Source organism: Camellia sinensis, chromosome 3 (genome assembly GCF_055761805.1).
Source record: "Camellia sinensis isolate YWXY chromosome 3, ASM5576180v1, whole genome shotgun sequence".
NCBI lineage: Eukaryota > Viridiplantae > Streptophyta > Magnoliopsida > Ericales > Theaceae > Camellia > Camellia sinensis.
The window spans coordinates 202859776-202882089 of record NC_138963.1 but is presented as its reverse complement, the minus strand read 5'-3'; the positions used below and the strand labels follow the sequence as shown (position 1 = coordinate 202882089).

General features: G+C 41.4%; 1 protein-coding gene and 1 pseudogene across 1 annotated transcript; both read left to right on the top strand.

The window, feature by feature from the left end:
• Positions 1-3587: 3587 nt before the first annotated feature.
• LOC145822168 (putative protein phosphatase 2C 2 pseudogene) lies at positions 3588-3950 on the top strand (annotated as a pseudogene).
• Positions 3951-8944: 4994 nt separating this feature from the next.
• On the top strand, positions 8945-22057 carry LOC114286120 (uncharacterized). Its single transcript, XM_082917763.1, has 3 exons — positions 8945-9397; positions 21244-21400; positions 21841-22057. Exons 1-3 carry the CDS (start codon positions 9029-9031, stop codon positions 21870-21872), a joined length of 558 nt encoding a protein of 185 aa, XP_082773889.1. The 5' UTR covers positions 8945-9028; the 3' UTR covers positions 21873-22057.
• The last annotated feature ends 257 nt before the right edge of the window (positions 22058-22314 follow it).

The window sequence follows — 22314 nt, the reverse complement described above, 5'->3', positions numbered from 1 at the left end:
TCTTCAGTATCAACCCTCACGACGACCACCACCACCACGGAACCCGCCGCCTCCGATGGGAAGATCCGATGGGAGAATTGGATCGCAGGATCGGACCCGCCTGAGGACCCGATCTTGGCATCTCGATTCTGTGGGTTTGGAAGAGAAATGGGCGTGGAAGAGAGTGGTGAGCGAGGAGGAGGAGACGATGGGGTGGTTATTGACATCGTAGGCGAAGTCGGAACCGACCTTGGAGACGTAGGTGGAGGGAATAGAGAGGCCATCGAGGACGGCGAAGATGAAGGCCACGGCGCCGCCGAGGCTATCGGCGATTACAACGTCGTCTTTGATGAGGACATCGTGGCAGTAATTCCCGACGATTAGGCCACGACAAAGGTGTTCTTGTTCTTGATATTTGATGACCATGGGTGAGATTATCGGAGCTAGAGGATCTTAATTTGTTCTTGTTCAATGATGTTTGAACATGGTCGATGTTGTTTGATGTTCGATGTTTGTTGATGTTCTGAATGTTCTTGATGTTCTGAATCTTCTGAATGTTCTGAATGTTCTTGTTGATGATGTTCATTGTTCAATGTTCTGAATGTTTTCATAAATGTTCAATGTTCTCAATGTTCAATGTTTTCATAAACATCAGCAACATCTCAATGTTCAATGTTTAATGTTCAATGTTCTGAATGTTTTCATAAACACCAGATTCGATGATGTCAATGTTCTTGAATGTTCTGAATGTTTGAACATGGTCGTCATGTTTCTGAATATTCGATGTTGATGATGTGCTTGAATGTTCACAAAGATGTTGCTGATGTTTGTTTGACGATATACCAAAAATAATCAGGACTAAATGGTTTAATAAAAAACATTCAGGACTAATTAGTGTAACATTTACTAAAATAGGATTTATGAGTTATTTTTCCTTTTTTTTTATAAAAAATTAAAAAATATACTTATTTAGAATATCTCAAACCACTCTTGAATCTATCATTTGTTTGTAAGATTGGTGAATTGAAAAAAAATTCTATATTCATCCGCTTAGATTGGTAAATACGGATTAAGCGGATTAACAGATGAATGCAAGTTAATTTAACGATTTAAATTTTTATAAATTTTGAACATAATACAACTTGTCGATATTTTTTTAGATAATAATCTAACTCAACATAACCAAAAGATTGTCAAATACCAATAATAAATATATATAATAAAATCATGTATTATCAAAATTATTTCATTACTTTGTTTTTTATTCAAAAACTATTTAATTTGATTTTTTATTTAGAATGACAAAATTAAGTCTTATATTTTCCACACAAAAATATCAAATATCAACACTTGCCATTAAATAAAAGGATTTCTAAACTGAAAATATAATAAAATATATAAAAAAAAATTTAATTGAAAATACAAACAGAATATCTAAACAAATTAAAAACACAAAGTCTTATAAATTATTAGGGGTACTTGCAGTTTGATGGTTCAGTTACGACCAAAGGAATCTTAAATCCATTATTTGTTCAAAACTAGATGGATTAAAAAAAATTAATCCATAGCTATTCACTCGTCATCACACATCTGCCTAAAATATAGTAGATCAGTTTGATTTAAGCGGATCAAAATATCCGCTGAACATTCCCTTTAGGAGTAGAAGCTTTTCGGCCTTGGATAAGCCTAATCTAGAGAGTGGGCATGGCGTTTCAAATGGGCTGCATTCCTTAAAAGGATCTGTTCTTCTACGTTAAGGCCCAATCAATCAAGGGCGTTCTATTATTTCTGCTGATGTATTGATAAATTTATAAGGGATTTACTAGGGTGGGCGCGGGTCGGTTGTGGCCACGGAACCTCCAATTCACCATCCATCCTTTAAATTGGCAGATTGAAGAAAATCAATTCGCATCCGTCCGTCAATCCGGCGGATGCGGATTGAGCGGATTAACGGTTTGGCAGATGGATGCGAATCGGTTTGGCAGTTTGAAATTTTATAAATTTTCAACATAGTTCAACTTGTGCACTTTCTCAAAAAAAAAAGAAAAAAAAAAGAAGATTACAGTCAATGACTTAAAAAAGTATTACAATTACTGCATACCTCATCCAAAGAAAGAAAGTTTGAAACTTTAGAATATCACAATCACTGCATGCCCCATCCACATATTACAATCACAGCATGCCTCATCCACATAAAGTATTACCATTTGTTGTTCTTAAAATATAAAAACAATTCAAATCACCAAAACCATGAACAGAGCAATAGTAGAAATTGTATATCTCTGTGTTGTTACATTTATATATGTTTTTGAAAACAAAAACTAACCACCATATATCATATTTTCTATTTATTATTTTTAGAGTTATATTTAAAAACCAAAAAATGTAGATAAATAATACGTTTATTTTTTTTAATTCAAAAAATATATTCAAGTTAAAAACTTTTTTTCAACAGAATATTTGAACTCTTTTTCAATTGAAAATACAAACAAAATATTTAAACAAATTGAAAACACAAAGTCTTATAAACTACTAAGGGTGCTCACGGTTTGGCGGTTTAGTTGCGGCCAAAGGAATCTTAAATCCGCCATCCGTTCGCCAAATTGGTAGATTAAAGAAAATCAATCCGCAACCGTCTGCTCGTCATCACGCATCGTCCAAAATGCGACGGATCGGTTCAGTTCGGTCGGTTTTGTCGGATCGGTATATCCGCTGCTCACCCCTAGGACTTACGGATAGATTTTAATAGGTGAATTTATCATTTAATAAATTTTATGATAATTAATAATATTTTTCATCAAATATTATTGAAAATTGTCACAAAAAATGTCACTAATTATAAGTTTTGATGACAATTTTAAAAAATCATTATAAAAAAATGTCACTAATTTTTAATTTTCAGCAACAATTTAAAAAAAAATTATTAGAGAAAAATATCACTAACTGTAAGTTTTAGTAACAATTTATAAAAATCGTGATAAAAAAAAATCACTAATTGTCAACTTTTAGCGACATATGTAAAAAATCGTCACAAAAATTTATTTTTAACGATGATTTTACTAGAACTTATTTTCAACAAGACTTGATAAGAATTAAGTCTAACTATTAGGACCTATCGGTAATTTATCCAAATTTTTCTAACACACCAAAATTAAAGAGTGTTATTGGATCAGTTTGCTTTAATTCAAGAGAACCAAATTAGTTTTCATAGTTCCAGAAATTGAATTGTATTTCTTTTTTTCTTTTTTTTTAAGTAAGTAATTTCTACTTGCAATTTTCTATGTAGAAATAGTTTACATAATTTTATTTATTTATTAAAATTGATATTGGGAAGAGGGGGAATTAGTACTTTTAGTTTTAACTTTTGTTTCGCAAGAAATCCAATCAAACATGCCCTTATAAGTGAGTCTCAAGAGCAATTGTAAAAGGGAAAATTAGTGTAGGGTCCCTTTCCCACTTTTCGTAATAGAAGAGATCCACAAAATTATTTTTTAATGTCTAAGGTCCCTAAACATATATCAGAGAAATTTGACTCATGCATCACGATCGGCGGTGAACATTCTGAGTCTGCCTTCAAATCAACCACAAAGAGAACACGTAGTGAGAGCATGGTGTCTGAAGCAGAGATGTCCATTCTCGGTGTTCATCACCTCTCCGTTCCCAAAACCCCCATCCTACCCATTGAAAAGCCCTTCTTCTCCTTCTCCGACTCTGGGTCGGTTGTTTCGAGTACTGCGTTTGTTCCAACCATTCGTTCTGGTAGCCACACAGACAAAGGACACCGTCAATTCAACGAAGACGAACACATCCTAATCGACCATCTCTCTACCCAATTACCCTCTCTCTTCCTCTCTCCATCACCTACTTCTTTCTACGCCGTCTTCGATGGACACGGCGGTTCCAACGCTACATCTTCTTATCTCAAACAGAATTATACAAAACTCTTCTTCCAAGAAGCCAATTTTCCCTAGAAACCCCAAGAGTTGGAAGACTATCACCGCAAAGCTTTTCTAAGTGCCGCCGCCGAATCCGGTTCCTCCACCAAACCTCACCGCCGCTCAAGGAGTCTCAGCTGCTTCTCCCGGCTCCTTCCGGACCCCCCTGAATTCGCCGCCGACGCTCCGAGAGGAAGATTCATCAATCATCACAAGAGTAGGTGATGATGATGATGACGATGATGATGATGAAAGCATATAGTAAATAATTGTCAATGAAGCTTTTGTAGTTGTAGGGCAAATCAGCAGCACACACGGATGAGGGAGAGGAAGATGGATACACGTTACATACCACAAAACACATAACACACACACGGCTATCACAGACCCATCACACACATGCACAGAACACAAAATTCAAAATTTCTCTGGAGATAAATTCTGAATTTCTCTGGAGATAAACTCTGAATTTCTCTGGAGATAAACTCTGAAGTCGGAGAAATTTGGTTAAAACACATTATGAAAACACATTTGATAAATTCCGAAGTCAGAGAAATTTGGTTAAAACACATTCCGAAGTCAGAGAAATTCTGAACTCCCTGTTGCTTGGGATTGCCCAGATTAATGTATTTTCTTCCCATTTTTATTTGTCTATTCTTTTGATAATATGTTTGGTAAGTGATGAAATCATGTTAGAATGATTGGAATTTCATGTCGCACAAACCCATTATAATGCTGCAGTTTCAAAGATGGAACTTACTAAGGAACAGACTGCAGCAGGATTGGGCAACTTTTGAGTTTCGGAGTACTCTCTTGGGCCATGGTGTGATGATATACATTGTTTCAAGAGGGAGATGTTTCACTGTGTTTTCTCTATTCTATTCATCAAGTCGTGGTAGTAGAGTAGGACACACATCGGTTGACCCTGCTGAAAAAGCACCAGAATATCATATTGCCAACCTGAAAAAACAAAAAAATAAAAAAATAAATAAAAATAAGAAGAAGAAAAAGACCAAGAAATAACAATTTAGATGAAAGTAACTCTGGTTACCAATGCCTTTAACTACCTAGGACTACTAGAATGATTTTTCATGGTCTATAATGCAAAAGTAAAGTTAATAAGAACTTCTGAACTTTACTACCTAGGCAAAACAGAACTTCTGAACTTTCCTTACATATTCTATGGGCACCATTGCTGTTTGGGTACATATTTGGAGGCAAGATATACTTGTAAGAAGTTGTAGGCAGTGTTGTTGGGCATAGTGAGAGAAAACTGGTTTGGATGGCTGGTTTGTGTTCAAATTTTTCTGGTTGCCAACTTCCTCTTAAATGTTTTTGATGTTAGTTAAGAGATTCAGATAAATTTGATGTTAGTCCAGAGAAATTTGGGAAAGGTTCAAAGTTTTTTTTGTGTTAGTTCTGAGATCCAGAGAAATTTGGTTAAAATGAAACCAGAGAAATTTAAATTTTCTCTGGTTTTAAATTTCTCTGGTTTATAAATGAATTCAGAGAACAAAATAAATCCAGAGAAATTTGAATTTTCTCTGGGTTGAACCCAGAGAAATTCTGGAAAGTCCAGAGAATTTCTCTGGACCAATTTTCTCTGTGACGTGAATTTTCTCTGGATCAACTTGAGGGACCTTAGACATTACGAAAGTATTGAGTGTCCTTTATGCTGTAAAATGTTAATATCAGGGACCTTAAAAAAAATTCCCCATTGTAAAACTCCATGTATCTAATATATTTTTTATTGAAATATAGTATAAATATATTATAATTCTTCTTTATTTGTGATTTAAATTTAGAGATTTATTTAAAATGGATGGTAGATATTGATAAGTATAATTTCTTTTACATAAATTCTAATCAAGTTTTTGAATAAAATACTAACCAATATTTTCTAGCCACTAGCCACACATGCCTTTAGGATGGGCTACTTCCCACAAGCAATATGAGTGTATCCAAATTCATGTTGAGAAAGATCTACGATATTGTTTGAAGGTTTGGATATGATTCAATTTCGAGGGAATTATTTGAATGTGGAAGGTGGAGAAAACAATTACAAAAAAAGTGGTTTGTGTTTGGTTTGGTTCGTGAAAGACATAAGATGTGTTTGGATTGTGTTTCGAAACACATTTTTGAAAGAAAATTTCTAAAAATATGTTTGGTTATAAATTTTCTTAAAAAAATTTTAAAATTACTTCTCTCTATATTACACATCAATTAATCAATTTTTTTCTTTCTTCTCTGTTTCTCAATTACTTTTTTTCTCATACATATCTACTCAATTATAACAAAATATCAAATCATTTCAAACTCTCAAACTTCAAAATTATTTTCAAAATATACAACCAAACAAACAAAAAAAAAACTATAAACTCTCTCTCTAAAAATATTTTTAAAATTTATCTCAAAACACAAATCAAATATATCCATATTTTTTTTTTTTGGGGGGTGAAAGTTATACTTTCAACTTTTTATAATTATTTTTAGTCTTGTCGGCTGTATATTAACTCCCCTAAAATATTTCTACGTGTCGAAACAGCTGGAGGCCAGAATTTTTAGCCGTATATGTGTAGTTGGATTGTATCTATACCACTTGTCTCAAAGTTTGAAGTCAAAGCTGATCTGCAATTCTTTTTGACAAAATAGCCATTGACCTTCTGCAATGTGAATGGTAGAACCTTACTAGGGCTGCCCATCATATAAACAGGCATGTTAGGTATTATGGAAAAAAAATTATAAAAATAATTATAAAAATTTTATAAAACTTAAATTACATTTAGAATAAAATATCATATACTAATCAAGATAATTTAAGGATCATAAATTTTTTATAATCATATTCATAAAAAAAATTCATGACCCTTAACTTTTTCCTAATACAAATTAAGACTAAATGGATGTAATTATTACGCGTAATGTCACAAACTAATGAAATTGATTAAATGAGATTGGAATTCACACCCAATTACATATGCGACCAAAAGTTGTAAATTTATGTATGAAAAAAAGAGAATGTTCACTTTTAAAAATTATTTGTTATTATTGTTGCACTCAATATGTGCTTGATTAGAACCCCGTTGGTCTAGTGGTGGAGGTTTGGGACTTAGGAGTTTGCTCCTCTCTAGGTCTCAGGTTCAAAACCTCTTAGGTGCTATTAACTCTTGTGTTGGGCCAGTCCAGACAGAGCTTTGTTACCCCCAACTAATAGACAGTGGGATTGGTCCCCTAGGGATTAGTCGAGGTGCACACAAGGATTAGTCGAGGTGCACGCAATTTGCTGCCCCCCGCTAGTGGACTGTGGGATTGGTCCCCTAGGAATTAGCCGAGGTGCACGCAATTTGCTGCCCCCCGTTAGTGGACTGTGGGATTGGTCCCCTAAGAATTAGTCGAGGTGCACGCAAGCTGAACCGGACATCCTGAATTATCAACAAAAAAAAAAATATGTGCTTGATTAGCACTTTCATCATATGAGTGGTTGCATCAACTATTTTACAATTTTTTTTTAAATAATAAAATAAAAACTTGATTACTTTATTTGACTATTAATCTAAATTATCACTACAACAAAAATCACCTTTGGCGACTAAAATAGTCGCCAAAAGTGGATTTTTCAGATTCAGCGACTAAATTTTTTAGTCGCCCATTTTGTCGCCAGTACTTAGTTGGCAGAGGTATTGGCGACTAAACAAGTTTTAGTCGGCAAAAACAGGTGTTTCAGCGATGAAAGTGATGGTCGCCAATAGTGAATTACACTTTCGGAAATTATACATTCAGCGACTAATATTTTAGTCGCTGATAGCCATGAATCGCCGACCAAAGTGATTAGTCGCCCAAAGCAACACTTTTGGCGACGACTAATTTTAGTCGCCAAAGGTATTCCGTGAAAAAAAAAAAAAAAACCTTATTTCTTTGCATTTTCTGAGTTTCGAACCACTGACCCTTTCACATTCTAAACCTTTAACCAAACACTCCCTCTACTATGCCACTATAACATCACATGAATATATATGCAATATATATTATTTATATAGTATATTAATTGGTATTAATACAAAACTAATTATATAAATATAATTATTTTTATTCAATATAAATTATGTAAAAAATAAATTATTTATTAAAAAAAAATTTAGGCCACTTTTGGCGACTAAAACCATTATTTAGTCGCCAATTCTATTATTTTGGGCTACTAATGATTTTTTTGTCGCTAAAAAAATTAGTTCCAATTAAAAATATGCAGTTTTTTAGTCGCCAAAAACGTCACCTTTTGGCTCCTAAACTGAATTTTAGTCGCCAATACTCAGTTTTTAGCTACTAATTTTTTTTTGGTAGCCAAAAAGCTTCACTTTCAGCGACCAATATGTTTTTAGTCGGCAAAACACCTACAATCGGCGACCAATCTGTTTTTTAGTCGCCAAAACCATCACTTTTGGCGACTAAATTATTTTAGTAGCCAAAAACTGTCACATTCGGCGACTAAACTACCTTTAGTCGCTAAAATCCCCAGATTCGGCGACTAAAGTGCCTTTTAGTCGCTAAAAACCTTGTATTCGGCGACTAAACTGTTTTAGTCGGCAAAAGTGACCAATTTTGGCGACTAATTCCATTTTAGTCGCCAATTCTACTACTTTCAACGACAAAAAAAGAAACTTTAGTCGCCAATTCTGCTATTTGTTGTAGTGTATATTGATCCAAATGATAAGATTTATTCAATTGAACAGGTTGTTGATCCTATAATCACTTTACATGTATGGACAAGATCACATACGCTAGTATTACTTTCGTATTAAATTTTTTGTTATTATAATTTTTTTCTTTTTTGGTACAAATGTTTTCTCTTAATTTTATTATTATGTGGTTAGCGTCCTCTTCTAGTTTTAACAAATGATGTAATGAAAATTTTTATAATAAAAATAATACTAACATATTTTTAATTAATTGAGAATAATTACCAAACACCCTTATAATTGAGGTAGGGGCGTTAATACAAGAGCTCAAAAGTCAACTCTCAAATGGAAGAAAGTTCCTCCACTATTTCGTTCCACCATTCTAATCTATATAGCTACCTTTTGACAACAGATCAAATCATATCATACACAGCTCCGATCATGTTTCGTGCACCAATGTCCACCACCGCCGCATTTCAAGCCCAGCATTCCGCAACACCACCACCACCAATGTATGCTCCGCCGCCGCCATCACAACCATATCAACAGCCCAATGCACTTCTTTCCTCCGTCCTACCATACGGTGGCGCACCACCAGCTCCTCCATATCCCTCCACCGCCACCGCCTACTCTGCTGCACCGTACACCGCGTGCCCCCCACCCCCAAGTTCAGTACAACCATCTCCATCTCCTTACCCAACATACCCTACTCAGGCATCTGCAACCCCATCTCCTCCATACTCAATGTTCGCTCCTAATTCAGCAACCCAATCTCTCTACCCCAATTACCCTCCTAATAATAATAATAATTGTACGGGGAGGAAATAATTCTCCTCGTATAATCCTGTTGACCAAGTCCACGCTTCTCCGTACGACGTCGCTTTGTCACCTGAAAACACAAACGGGAGCTAGCCGGCGGGTGTGTGCCGGAAACCTCTCCGATGCCTAAGTCAGAAAACTTGACAAATAGACAAAGCTCTAAGTTCTCAGAAAGATTGTGTTCAATTACCTCCTCCAAGGTGATGTTTGTAGGCTTTTATAAGTTTCCCGTGGCACAATCCTAGTAGGACTTGTACTTCTCCATGCAGAGTCCTCCTAGGATTCATTCTCCTAAGGATAATGCTTATCCTTTTACACCCTCCCCACTGCTTAAACCAAGTGGGATGGTTTTCTTCATGGCCGAACTACCACATGGCCGAAATAACACGGGCTATGCTGAGCCACAGAGAAGGCCGAACTATCCTTAGCTCGGTCTTCTCCTTTAACTCATTACTTCGGCTGTCCCTGTTCAGCCTTGGTGTGCTTAGATCAGACTTCCAAGTAACAAGTTTTGACCGACCTAACAAGATTGTGTCATGACCGGACTAACTCTGAAACCGGTCCTCCCAGAACATACTGCGACCGGACTAACTCTAAGACCGGACCTACTCCGAGTTGTCTCTGGATCGGAGTGGCCTTACTCTTCCTTGGGCCGAAGCTACTATCGCTTCTTGAGCCGGAATAAACTAACCTCCTTGGGCCGAAGTAACTTTGTCTCCCCAAGGCCGGGATAACCTTGCCCTCTAGGTCGGAGTATTCAGTACGGCCTTTTTACGCAGTCCTACGCGTTTTGGGCCTTAATGCCCAACTCTCAGCTCGGCCCAAATTTTCCCAAAAATTACCCTCTCAATTGCCCCTTAATTCCATCTGTGCAACATGATTGGGATTACCAGCCTTTTGGCCGTACTAGAGTTTGTTACGCTTTTTCAGCCGAGCTAAAAAACCCTTTTAGCCTTTCCAGCCGAACTAAGTTTACCTCGGGTAACACTATGTCCGGTCAAAACGTCTCTTCAATCATAGTGTCTGTAACGCTTCCCATTCCAGCGACACGTGGCAGGCTTTGATGGGCTAAGGACGGCTGTCACGCCGTCTTCGTGCTTTGAGATCTCGAGACGGTTCCCGCCCAAATTTTGGGCTCTCTAACAAAAGTGAACCCTAAGGCTAGGGTATCTTCACTTTTACCACCCTTCATACTCTCCCTCTGCTTTTTTGGCTGCTCGAGTTCTTGAGCTTTAAGCTTATTGTGTTCGTGCTCCCGTTGCTGCCACTGCTTCGTCTTCAACTTCTTCTTCTCCAAACTGGTGAGTTCTGAGAAAACTTGTTGTTGTTGTTTTCTTCATTTCTGTTTTTTCTATCTGGGTGAAGCATGCTCGTGTATTCCTTGTTTTTGCTTCTGTACTTTCATGAAAAAATGAATAGAACTTGTATGTGTATGAACTGTTATGTAGAAAAACAATCCTCAGATCCAAAATCACATTGCGACCGAACTATGATTCTGTTTGCCCCTAATACGTAGACTTCTGTAGTCAATAACCGAACTTGAACTTGTAGGAATGTCAGTAGTTTCCTCTGAACCACTCTAGCCAAGATAAGATTACCGAACAAGCTTGCATATACCGAACTAGGTACTTCGGTCTCCAACCGAGCTAAGACCTTGGGGCCAAGCCGGCTTTCTTAGTTCTGAAACCGAACTCAGAAAGCCGCCCCTAGGGCTCAGCCGGAGTAACTTTCCTCACATCGCAACCGATTTAGGCCTTGGGACTAAACCAGCTTTCTTAGATTTTCGGACCGAACTCAGAAAGCTGCCCCTAGACGTTAAACCGGTCTAAACTGCTCGAAACCGAGCTAAGAAACCTTCTGATGAGCCGAGGTAGAACCAGCCCGCTAAACCGAAGTAGGATTTGTATATCTTGCTTATAATTTGTAGCGCGGTCCAACGATCTGTGCTTAACCCCTTTGTTTTCTACTTTGCAGACTTAGGTTGCCCAAGCACTCCCGCGTGTGCTCAACCGAGCTACTGAGCCTAGTTTTGGTACCGAAATAATTTATTCATAAATTATACAATAAATGGGTAAGTATAGATATTTAGTCGAAACCCCTGGTGGCCTGGCCGAATTTAGGCAAGATTACCAGATTCCTGATGATGTCCATCTGGCGCTGGCCAAAAAAGATGCTACCCCCTGGAACAATGAAGGCTTTGTGCCTTTTACCCTTCAATCCATAATAGAGACCGGACTACGGTTTCCTGTCCAACCGCTAATCTGCGAATTTCTTAGACAGACTAGGTTATGTCCCACCCAACTATCCACCAATACGTACCGTATTATCATGGGGATAGCCGCATTAAACCACCAAACCGGACTGAATCTTGGTCTAGCCGAGATCTTTCATCAATACTCTATCGGCTCAAAGAATGCTGGGTGGGTCTACTACCTTAGAATTCGCCGCCGCCGAGAGAAGATAATCAAGCACACTCCGGACAAAGATCTTAACGATGACGATTTCTTTTGGGTCTCTGGGAACTTTGAGGATTTTCAAGCTCAAATTCCTGGCCGACCTATAAATTGGAAAATGGGAGAGCCTGGTAATTTTACTTCGGTCTTCTGCTTTGTAAGTTATCTCGGTTGTTTAGTCTGTTAGCCAAACTAACACTTCTCTCTTTTTTGCAGATTTTGCCCATCTCCATTCCCTGTATAGCTATCCTAACCTCGGAGTCTTGCGAGCCGCTTTTCGGGTTAAAGAAAGGGATTGGGCCAAGCTTCTAAATTTCGAACCGACCTACCGTTACAGCGGTCGACGAAAAGCAAAGGTGACTGACTTCCTTCTTGAAGAGGCACCGGAACCGGACCCAACTCTGCCCGAGATAAGACTTGTCCCTTTATCCGCAGAAAAAGAGATGGCGAAAAGGAGTAGAGTCAGGGCCCTTCTCACCGAAACAGCTAGGCCCGAAGTGGCGCCTTCCAGCCAACCGCAGCCTGCTGTTGTCGCCCTTCCTTCCCAACAGCCATCCTCTTCCCGCCGAACCAAACGTGCCCGAACTTCCGAACCCGAACGGGTTTTGATTGATGAAGAAACTCCTATTCAGCCGAGCTTACCACCGAGCCCCCAACCGGAGTCTTCCGACCGAACCATCGGCTGCTGGGCACCGAAATTAACCTTCAACGACCAAGACATTCTAGACACAGACTCGGTCGTTGCTGAGAAAGACCACCTGTTGGCCATCAACCTGGCCAAGAGCGTGTGTCTGCCCAAAGACATGGAACATCACCAAAAACAGTTAACCACCGAGCTGAAGTCCATCCGGTCTGCTACTAAGTCCATGATTCTGGTGAGTGACTTCGGTTGCTTTTCTGTTTATGTTTCTTTTTCTTTTTAACTCTTTCTTCGGTTAAAGGGAAGTTGTTTGCTTTGTCAGGCCATTCAAAAGAACCAAATCACCCACAGGAGAGTACTGGAGCTGAGGAAAGTGACAAGGCAAGCGGCGGCCGAGGCAGAGGCGAAATCGGCCGAGCTAGAGTCGGCCAGAAAGGAAATGGCCGAACTCCGAGGTGAGGTCGGTCGTTTGACCGGAATGGTTAGTTCGGCCGAGGCCGAAAAACAAAAGACTGCCATTGTGCTGAAGGACAAGTACTTGCGTGAGCTGGTAAAGCTTGAAAGAAAGAAAGACGCTGAAATGAAGGAGAAGGCGAAGGAGGCTGAGAAACAAGGTTTCAAGAGGGCTGAGGATGCTTACGCCCAACAATGTGACGCTGCAAAGGAGCTGTTCTTCAAATGCGGCTGGAGGGCGGCAGTGGAGAAGCTCGGTCAAGATCAACAGACCGAGGTCTTCAACCCTCCAGATTATTTTATACCGAAGTCCCTGGCGGAGTACGCGGCTGCTCTGCAACAACAGTTTTTGGAAGGCTCTGACTCTGATGATGCCTCTGATGAAGATACTCCGGCCGAAAATGTGGACCAGCCAGTTCGGTCGGTGCCCACTGCTGAAGACCTAACTGTTGATCCTCCCAGTGGAACCGTAGCCGAAGTGGCTCACCCTAGTGTGAATGAGCTCCCTCCGGAGACCGGTCTTCAAGTTGATGCCGATGCGGTTTTCGACGCTGAAATTGATGAACTTTTCTCTTGACTTTTTTACTTTTTCTCCTTTGTAACCGAACTAAGCCCCCTTGTAATGACTTCTCTTTGAATGAAAATTTTACTTCTTTTATTCCGGTTATTGTGTGTATGCTTGCATTTTGTAATGTCTTCTATTACTCCAAGTGTTATTTCGGTTTTTGGTTGGTTAAACTATACTTACCAGCCAACCACTCCTTAGCCGACATAATTACTTCGGCTGAGGAGTATTAAGTGTTGGTTTAATCCAGCCAACCACTCTTCAGCCTTACACTTACTTCGGCTGAAGAGTAACAAGAGTTGGTTTATTCCAGCCAACCACTCTTCAGCCATACACTTACTTCGGCTGAAGAGTAACAAGAGTTGGTTTATTCCAGCCAACCACCCTTCAGCCTTACACTTACTTCGGCTGAAGAGTAACAAGTGTTGGTTTAATCCAGCCAACCACTCTTCAGCCGTACACTTACTTCGGCTGAAGAGTAACAGGTGTTGGTTTATTCCAGCCAACCACTCTTCAGCCGTACACTTATTTCGGCTGAAGAGTAACAGGAGTTGGTTTATTCCAGCCAACCACTCTTCAGCCATACACTTACTTTGGCTGAAGAGTAACAAGAGTTGGTTTATTCCAGCCAACCACTCTTCAGCCATACACTTACTTCGGCTGAAGAGTAACAAGAGTTGGTTTATTCCAGCCAACCATTGAAGTTAGTTTTTCCAGCTAACTTGGAATAGAATGCTTGCAATAAACTTAGTCTCTAAAGCTAACTTTTACAAAGAATAATTTGTGCTAAAAAGAATTGCTCATTTTATTGAAGGAAGAGAAAATTACATGTTTGAAAAAGAAAAGCTAAAAGTAAAATAACTTGAGATTGGCCGTATTCCATGGCCTAGGGATTGCCTTGCCATCCTTGTCTTCTAGGTGGTATGCTCCTTTGCCGGCTAACCCAACCACCTTATAAGGACCTTCCCAATTTGGGCCTAACTTGCCGTCTCCTGGGACCAAGGTGTTTCCCATTACTTTGCGCAATACCCAATCGCCAATTTTGAATTGTCTTGGATGAACCTTTTTGCTGTATTTTTTGATTAATTCTCGTTGGTATGCGGCGATGTGGACCAACGCTCTTTCTCTTCTTTCTTCTGCAAGGTTGAGTTCTAAGGCTATGGCTTCTCCATTTAAGTCTGGATCAAAATTTTCGCTTCGAATTGTGGGAAGGCCAACTTCTAGTGGGATCACTGCTTCCATGCCATAGGCTAAGGAAAATGGTGTTTCTCCAGTTGATCGCCGAGGTGTGGTGCGGTAAGCCCATAAAACATGAGGAAGTTCATCCGCCCACTTGCCTTTTGCTTTCTCTAGCCTTTTCTTTAGTCCATCCAAGACGACTTTATTTGATGCTTCAGCCTGCCCATTTGCTTGAGGATACGCCGGTGTGGAATTGTAGAACTCTATCTTGTATTCTTCACAAAAGCTTCTGAAGATTCTGCCGTCGAACTGAGTTCCATTGTCTGAGATCAGTGCTTTTGGTATGCCAAACCGAGTGATAATATCTTGCCAAACAAACTTCTTCACATCTTTTTCTTTGATTGACGCCAATGCTTCTGCTTCTACCCACTTTGTGAAGTAGTCTGTTGCTGCGAGAAAGAATTTTCTGCCTCCGGGTGCTGTTGGAAGTGGTCCTACTATGTCTAAGCCCCACATTGCGAAAGGCCATGGGCTAGTTAAAGGTAGGAGTTCTCTTGCTGGTTGATGTATTTGGTGTGCGAATTTCTGGCATTTTTCACACTTCTTCACGTATTTCTCTGAGTCTGCTTGCATATATGGCCACCAATATCCTTGTGAAATAGCCCTGTAGGCGAGCGACCTTCCCCCTTGATGACTTCCACATACCCCTTCATGTATTTCGAACAGGAATGCTTCTACTTTGCTGGGATGAACGCACTTGAGGTAAGGCCCAGAGAACGACTTCTTATATAATGCCAAAGATGGAGATAGCCAAAATCGCTGCGATTTTGCCCTTATTCTGTTGGCTTCTTTTTTCTCTGTTGGTAGGATGCCGTCTTTTAGGAACAGGATGATGGGATCCATCCAAGAAGGGCCTAATTCTGCGCAATACACTTCTTCTGCTTCGGGGTCTTCTATGCTTGGTTTTGGTAAGAAGTCGACGAGTAATGGATGAGGGATTGATGTATCTGCCATTGAGGCAAGGCCTGCTAGCTCGTCTGCTCGGCTGTTTTCCTCCCTGCCAATTTGTTCTATCCTTACCACATCAAACTTCTTGATCTCCGTTCTGACTAGCCCTTGGTACTTGGCCATTCTGTCATCCTTTGCTTCGTATTCGCCAGAAATTTGGTTTACCACGAGCAGTGAGTCACTGTATACCATTAGTTCGGTTGCTTTCATGAAGTGTGCTGACTTGAGTCCTGCGAGAAGCGCCTCATACTCCGCTTCATTGTTGGATGCTGGGAAGCCAAGGTTGATTGCTTGCTCTATTACCAGGCCGTCTGGAGAGATGAGGACTATGCCAAGCCCTGCACCATGTCGGTTGGATGCTCCATCCACAAAGAGCTTCCACATCTCTCCAACGAATAGTTTCCAGCATGTGGAAGGGTCAGACGATGCCGTGGGGTCAAGGATGGTGTTTTCTTCAAAGTCCATATTGGCTGTCTGCCCTTCGTCCTCTGTTTGAACTGCTGGTGAGCCTTTGTTTGGCTCCTCCTTGTCGTCCTTAATGTGGTCTGCCTTTGTGCTTGATGGACTACTTTCCACTAGGGGTTGCGCTATTCCGGCGTCAACTTCCGTCCCTAGTTCGGTCGATGGACTACCTTTCACTAGGGGTTGCGCTATTCCGGCGTCAACTTCCGTCCCTAGTTCGGTTGAGTCAGTCAGGTCGACTGGGCAGATATGATGACTTCCAGGAGTAAACTCTGCGACGAAGTCTGCCAAAGATTGAGCTTTTATTGCGGTCTTTGGTTGGAACTTGATATCGAATTGTCCCAACTCTACTGCCCATTTCAAAATTCGCCCACTGAAGTTCGCCCTTTCAAACAGAGCTTTTAATGGAAAGGCCGTGAGGACGACTATGGTGTGGGCATGAAAGTAGTGCGCCAATTTTCTGGATGCCATCAATAATGCTAATGCTAGTTTCTCCAATGGTAAGTACCTTGTTTCGGCTCCCAACAATGTCTTGCTGACATAAAAGATGGGCAAGTGTTGTATTCCTTCTGCACGAACCAACACTGCGCTGACTGCGTGTTGAGAGACTGCTAGGTACAAAAAGAGTTCTTCACCAGGTACTGGAGTAACAAGTAGTGGTGGGGAAGACATGTATTCCTTCAAGCTTTCCAGAGCTCGGTCGCATTCTTCATCCCACTCAAACTTGGCCTTTAAAGCTTGGAAGAACGGTCGTAGTCTGTCCGACGATCTGCTTATGAACCGGTTGAGTGCAGCCGCCATACCAGTAAGATGCTGCACTTCTTTGACTGAGTTTGGTCTCTCCAACTCCTGGATCGCTTTGATCTGAGAGGGGTCGGCTTCTATACCTCGGTTGGTCACCAGGAAGCCCAAGAATTTGCCAGATCCAACTCCGAATGCGCATTTGGACGCATTGAGGCGTAGCTTGTGTTTCTTCAGGATCTGGAACATCTCGCCTAAGTCTTTCAGATGGTCATTCTCATCCTTGCTTTTGACCACCATGTCGTCGATGTACGCCTCCATTGTTCTGCCTAACAATGGTTCAAACATCTTGGTGACCATCCTTTGGAATGTCGCCCCTGCGTTCTTTAGGCCAAAGGGCATGACCTTGTAGCAATATAACCCCCTTGGTGTTGTGAAGGAAGTGACCTCCTGGTCTGGTTCATGCATGGCGATCTGGTGGTAGCCTCTGTATGCATCCAAAAAGCTAAGTCGGTTATGTCCTGCCGTTAGGTCCACCAGTTGATCTATCCTTGGTAGAGGGAAGCTATCTTTTGGGCACGCCTTGTTGACTGTTTTGTAGTCGACGCAGACACGCCATTTACCATTCTTTTTTGGCACTACGACGGTGTTGGAGATCCATTTTGGGTAGTGCACTTCCCTTATCGCTCCAGCCTCCAACAGGTTGCCTACCTCTTCTGCCACTATTTCGGCGTGGTGGAGTGCCGATCTGCGTGTGCGTTGAATGACTGGTCTGGCGGATGGGTGGATATTGAGTTGGTGACTGATGAAGTTTGGATCAATGCCTGGCATGTCGTACGGTGTCCAGGCAAACACTTCGATATTAGAGGTCAAGAATTCCATGACCTCTAATCTCTCAGCGCTGGACAATGATGAGCCAAGCAAGAAGAACTTATCCGGGTTCTTCTCATCTATTTTTACCTCCACCAAGTCTTCCACTGCTTTCTGATCAGCTTCTTTACCGACGTCTGCGAATAGTCCATTACTCTCTGGTTCTTCCACCGAATGAACGTATCCTTTGGCAGCTCGGCTTCCATTTGCTGTGGCGAAGCACTGTTTTGACATGATCTGATCGCCATAGACTTCTTCAATTATACCGGCGTCATTAGGGAACCGCATTACCTGATGGTATGATGACGCTACCGAACGCATGGCATGCAGCCATGTTCTGCCCAGGATGATGTTGTAGGTGGAGGGGACCTTTAATACCCAGAATTCCACCTGTTTTGATACACTTCCCGCTCTGACTGGAAGGATTATTTTGCCGACAGGCCACTCTGGCATGGAGTTGAATCCGATCAGGGGAGAAACTGCAGGTGCCAAGTCTTTGTCTTGCAGCTTTAGTTGTTTGAATGTGTCGTAATACATGATCTCACATGAACTACCCTGGTCAATCAGAATCCGCTTGACGTCAAAATCCTTGACTCGGAGAGTGATGACCAGGGCATCATTATGGGGGCAGTAAATTCGTTCTAAGTCCTTATCCGAAAAGGACATGGCATTTGTTGCCTCTGTCTTTCCCTTCTTGGCGGCAGGTTGGGTACTTAACACTTCTCTAAAGTGCTCAGCCTTCTTGATTGAACCTCTGAGCTCGCATACGCGCTCAGGTTCAAAAACTCCATGGATTACATTGATAACGCCTTGTGGTGGTGCATCGTTTGGCAGTCTGTTGGGTTGGTCATTATGATCTTGGGGGGCCGGTTGTACTCCTCCTTCAATGTATTCATCCAAGTGGCCTGCTGCCACCAATTCTTCCAAGTGCTGTCTTAGTGGCGTGCAATTCTCAGTTCGGTGCCCCTTTTCTTTGTGGAAGGTGCACCGTGATCTGTCGTCGTAATTCTTCTGAGCTTCCCCAAGCTTGGCTGGCCATTTGACAAAAGGCTTGTCTTTGATTTCGCTCAGAATCCGATATATTGGTTTTTTGAACACCGTTGTTATGGCAGTGCGGATTCTCAACCATCTTGTGTCTGGGTCTTCTCCGTTATCTCGTCTGCCACGTCCGTTCTTGTTACTTCGGTCAACCGTGTTGACCTTGGCAGGGGTTTTCTTTTCCGGTGCTGCGGTCGTGCTTGATCTTGCTTTAGCACGCGCGCCATCCTCTTCTACCCTGATGTGCTGATGCACTCTTTCCATCAGGGCCTCCATGGTGAGGGGTGGCGTCATGGTGATCGAGTCCCTTAATCGGTTTCCTACTGGTAGGCCTCTTTTATATTGCGCAATGGCTAGATTGGTGGGGCAGTCTCCAATCTGGTTGAATGTCTCCCAGTAGCGACTGTTGTAAGATCTGAGGGTCTCCTTTTCACCCATGTCGATGGAGAGTAACTGGTCTATCTCCACCGGTGTCTTAGTATTTGTCCGAAACCTTGTTACGAACGCTTCTGCCAATTGGGCCCAGGAGGCTATGCTACCCTCTGGGAGCTTTTCGAACCAAGTCAAGCCCAGGTCGCCCAGACTTGATGGGAAAAGTATGCACATTAAGGCCTCGTTTCGCCTGTATACGGCCATGACTTGGCGAAAGTGGCTCAAGTGTGAATACGGGTCCGTCTTCCCTTCATATGTATTGAACTTCGGCTGAAGGAAGCCTGATGGTAGGGGTGCGTTTTCGATCGCTGGGACAAACGGCGAGGTCTGTAGTCTTGCCAATGCCTTGTCCGTTGGTTCGTAGGCCGGTCGCGGTATTGGCATTCCAACCTCGACGCTTCCGTGCGTCCGAGGAGCCAACCGTTGTAAGGCCGAAACTCGGTGTGGATCCCTTGCCCTGGCATCTTCCTTGCATCGTGCTTTTTCTTCTAGCACGGTTCGTAAGTCGGATGACCTGGGTAGCTCGGTTTGTCTGGATCTGGTTTGGTGTGAATGTGAAGGCCAATACGTGCTTCCTTCAGTGTATGATCTTTCGGATCTCGTCCTCTCAGACCTGGAGTGACGAGTCCTTGAAGATAAGGAGTGAGTGTCGCCTGTCCTGAGGCTTCTGCTCTCTCCTTGAGAGGGTGTAGTATTCCTACTACGACTTTCTGAGTGGCGAGGGGGCGTCTTGTGCTTGCGCCCCTCTCCTGTCGCCACATCTTTGGTCTTCATCTGGCGTTTCAAGGCCTCCATGTCCGCCGCCATTCTCCGAATCAGTTCATCTTGTTCCTTTACGCGATCTTCCAGGGCTTGAGGATCAATCCTCCTCCTTTGCCTGTCGGGACTTTGAGAGTGACGAGGGCTGCCATTCCGCCTTCCCCTGCCGCTCCTCCTGGAATTATGTTGCTGGGGCTCCAAGTCCGCCATGGGAGGGACAGCAGGTAATCCCTCACGCCTTGCGCCCCCTTCTGGAGTTAGTCCGTCGACGGCGGACTGCGGCAAGTCTTCAATGTGTGCCATTGAATGAGAAAAGGAGAAGCTTAGTCAAGAGGTTTTTGTTCTTGTCTGTTCTTCCCACAGACGGCGCCAATTGTACGGGGAGGAAATAATTCTCCTCGTATAATCCTGTTGACCAAGTCCACGCTTCTCCGTACGACGTCGCTTTGTCACCTGAAAACACAAACGGGAGCTAGCCGGCGGGTGTGTGCCGGAAACCTCTCCGATGCCTAAGTCAGAAAACTTGACAAATAGACAAAGCTCTAAGTTCTCAGAAAGATTGTGTTCAATTACCTCCTCCAAGGTGATGTTTGTAGGCTTTTATAAGTTTCCCGTGGCACAATCCTAGTAGGACTTGTACTTCTCCATGCAGAGTCCTCCTAGGATTCATTCTCCTAAGGATAATGCTTATCCTTTTACACCCTCCCCACTGCTTAAACCAAGTGGGATGGTTTTCTTCATGGCCGAACTACCACATGGCCGAAATAACACGGGCTATGCTGAGCCACAGAGAAGGCCGAACTATCCTTAGCTCGGTCTTCTCCTTTAACTCATTACTTCGGCTGTCCCTGTTCAGCCTTGGTGTGCTTAGATCAGACTTCCAAGTAACAAGTTTTGACCGACCTAACAAGATTGTGTCATGACCGGACTAACTCTGAAACCGGTCCTCCCAGAACATACTGCGACCGGACTAACTCTAAGACCGGACCTACTCCGAGTTGTCTCTGGATCGGAGTGGCCTTACTCTTCCTTGGGCCGAAGCTACTATCGCTTCTTGAGCCGGAATAAACTAACCTCCTTGGGCCGAAGTAACTTTGTCTCCCCAAGGCCGGGATAACCTTGCCCTCTAGGTCGGAGTATTCAGTACGGCCTTTTTACGCAGTCCTACGCGTTTTGGGCCTTAATGCCCAACTCTCAGCTCGGCCCAATTTTTCCCAAAAATTACCCTCTCAATAATAATAATACAGCAGTGACATATCCACCATCATCCACACCCTACCCTCATGCTCCACCACCACCTGCCCGTCCTCCCCAGCCTTTTGCCCCCGCAGCCTACCCTGCTCCACCATACCCACCGCTGCCGCCCCACCAAGCCTCAAACTGTTACCCACCAGGTATGTTTCCATTCTTATTAACTTCTTGTTTTCATGCATCATCCTAGTTTAAAAAAAAAAAAAAAAAAAAAAAAAACTCTTTGTTAAGCCACTGCATGACACACTGGTGTATATCATTAGGAAAAAAAAGTCAGATTAATTCGATGATTGCACGATAATCGCACACAGATGATTTTAATACAATAAAAATTGAATGATTTATCTTTAATTATACTTGTCATTTATTTTTATGAAAATGAATATTTGATAAAATCATGTACTGCAATTATCTTATTAATTTGATTTTTTTGATAAAAAAAATTTATGAATCATACAATTAAATGATTCTATTATATATATGATTTTTTTTTTAATTTTAAATTATGATAAAAATATTATGCATCTCTGCTATTCCCTTTTTGGAATTTCTTATTATATCATAATTATATGTATATATTCAGGTGCAGGAGTGTGGCCACCACCTCCATACTAAAGATCTTCAGGACCAGAATATTAACATAGATCCGAGTAAGAGTTGTTCAAGTGGAGAAAAATGCTGCAACCAAGACTCCTCAGACAATTCATCTTTGAGCTTTATCTCCTTTTGTATTAAAATTACTTTGTGATTTATATATATCAAAAAAAAAAAAAAAATTAAATCAGCTCTTTATATTATTACTTTGATTTGGCTACAGAAAAAGTCGATTACTGATATATATATATATATATATATATATATTCATGACTCCTCATCATTTTCTTGCCATGTCTCCACAAGATAAAATGCTATCATAGGTTCCTACATCCAAATAAATCAAAAATGGCTTCCTCTACTGAAAATATCATTTAAGTGAAATGTAGAAAGAATAATCAAATTAATGAAAAATTTTGCGACATTAAATTTTTTTTTTTTTATAAACTTTTTTATGAACAAT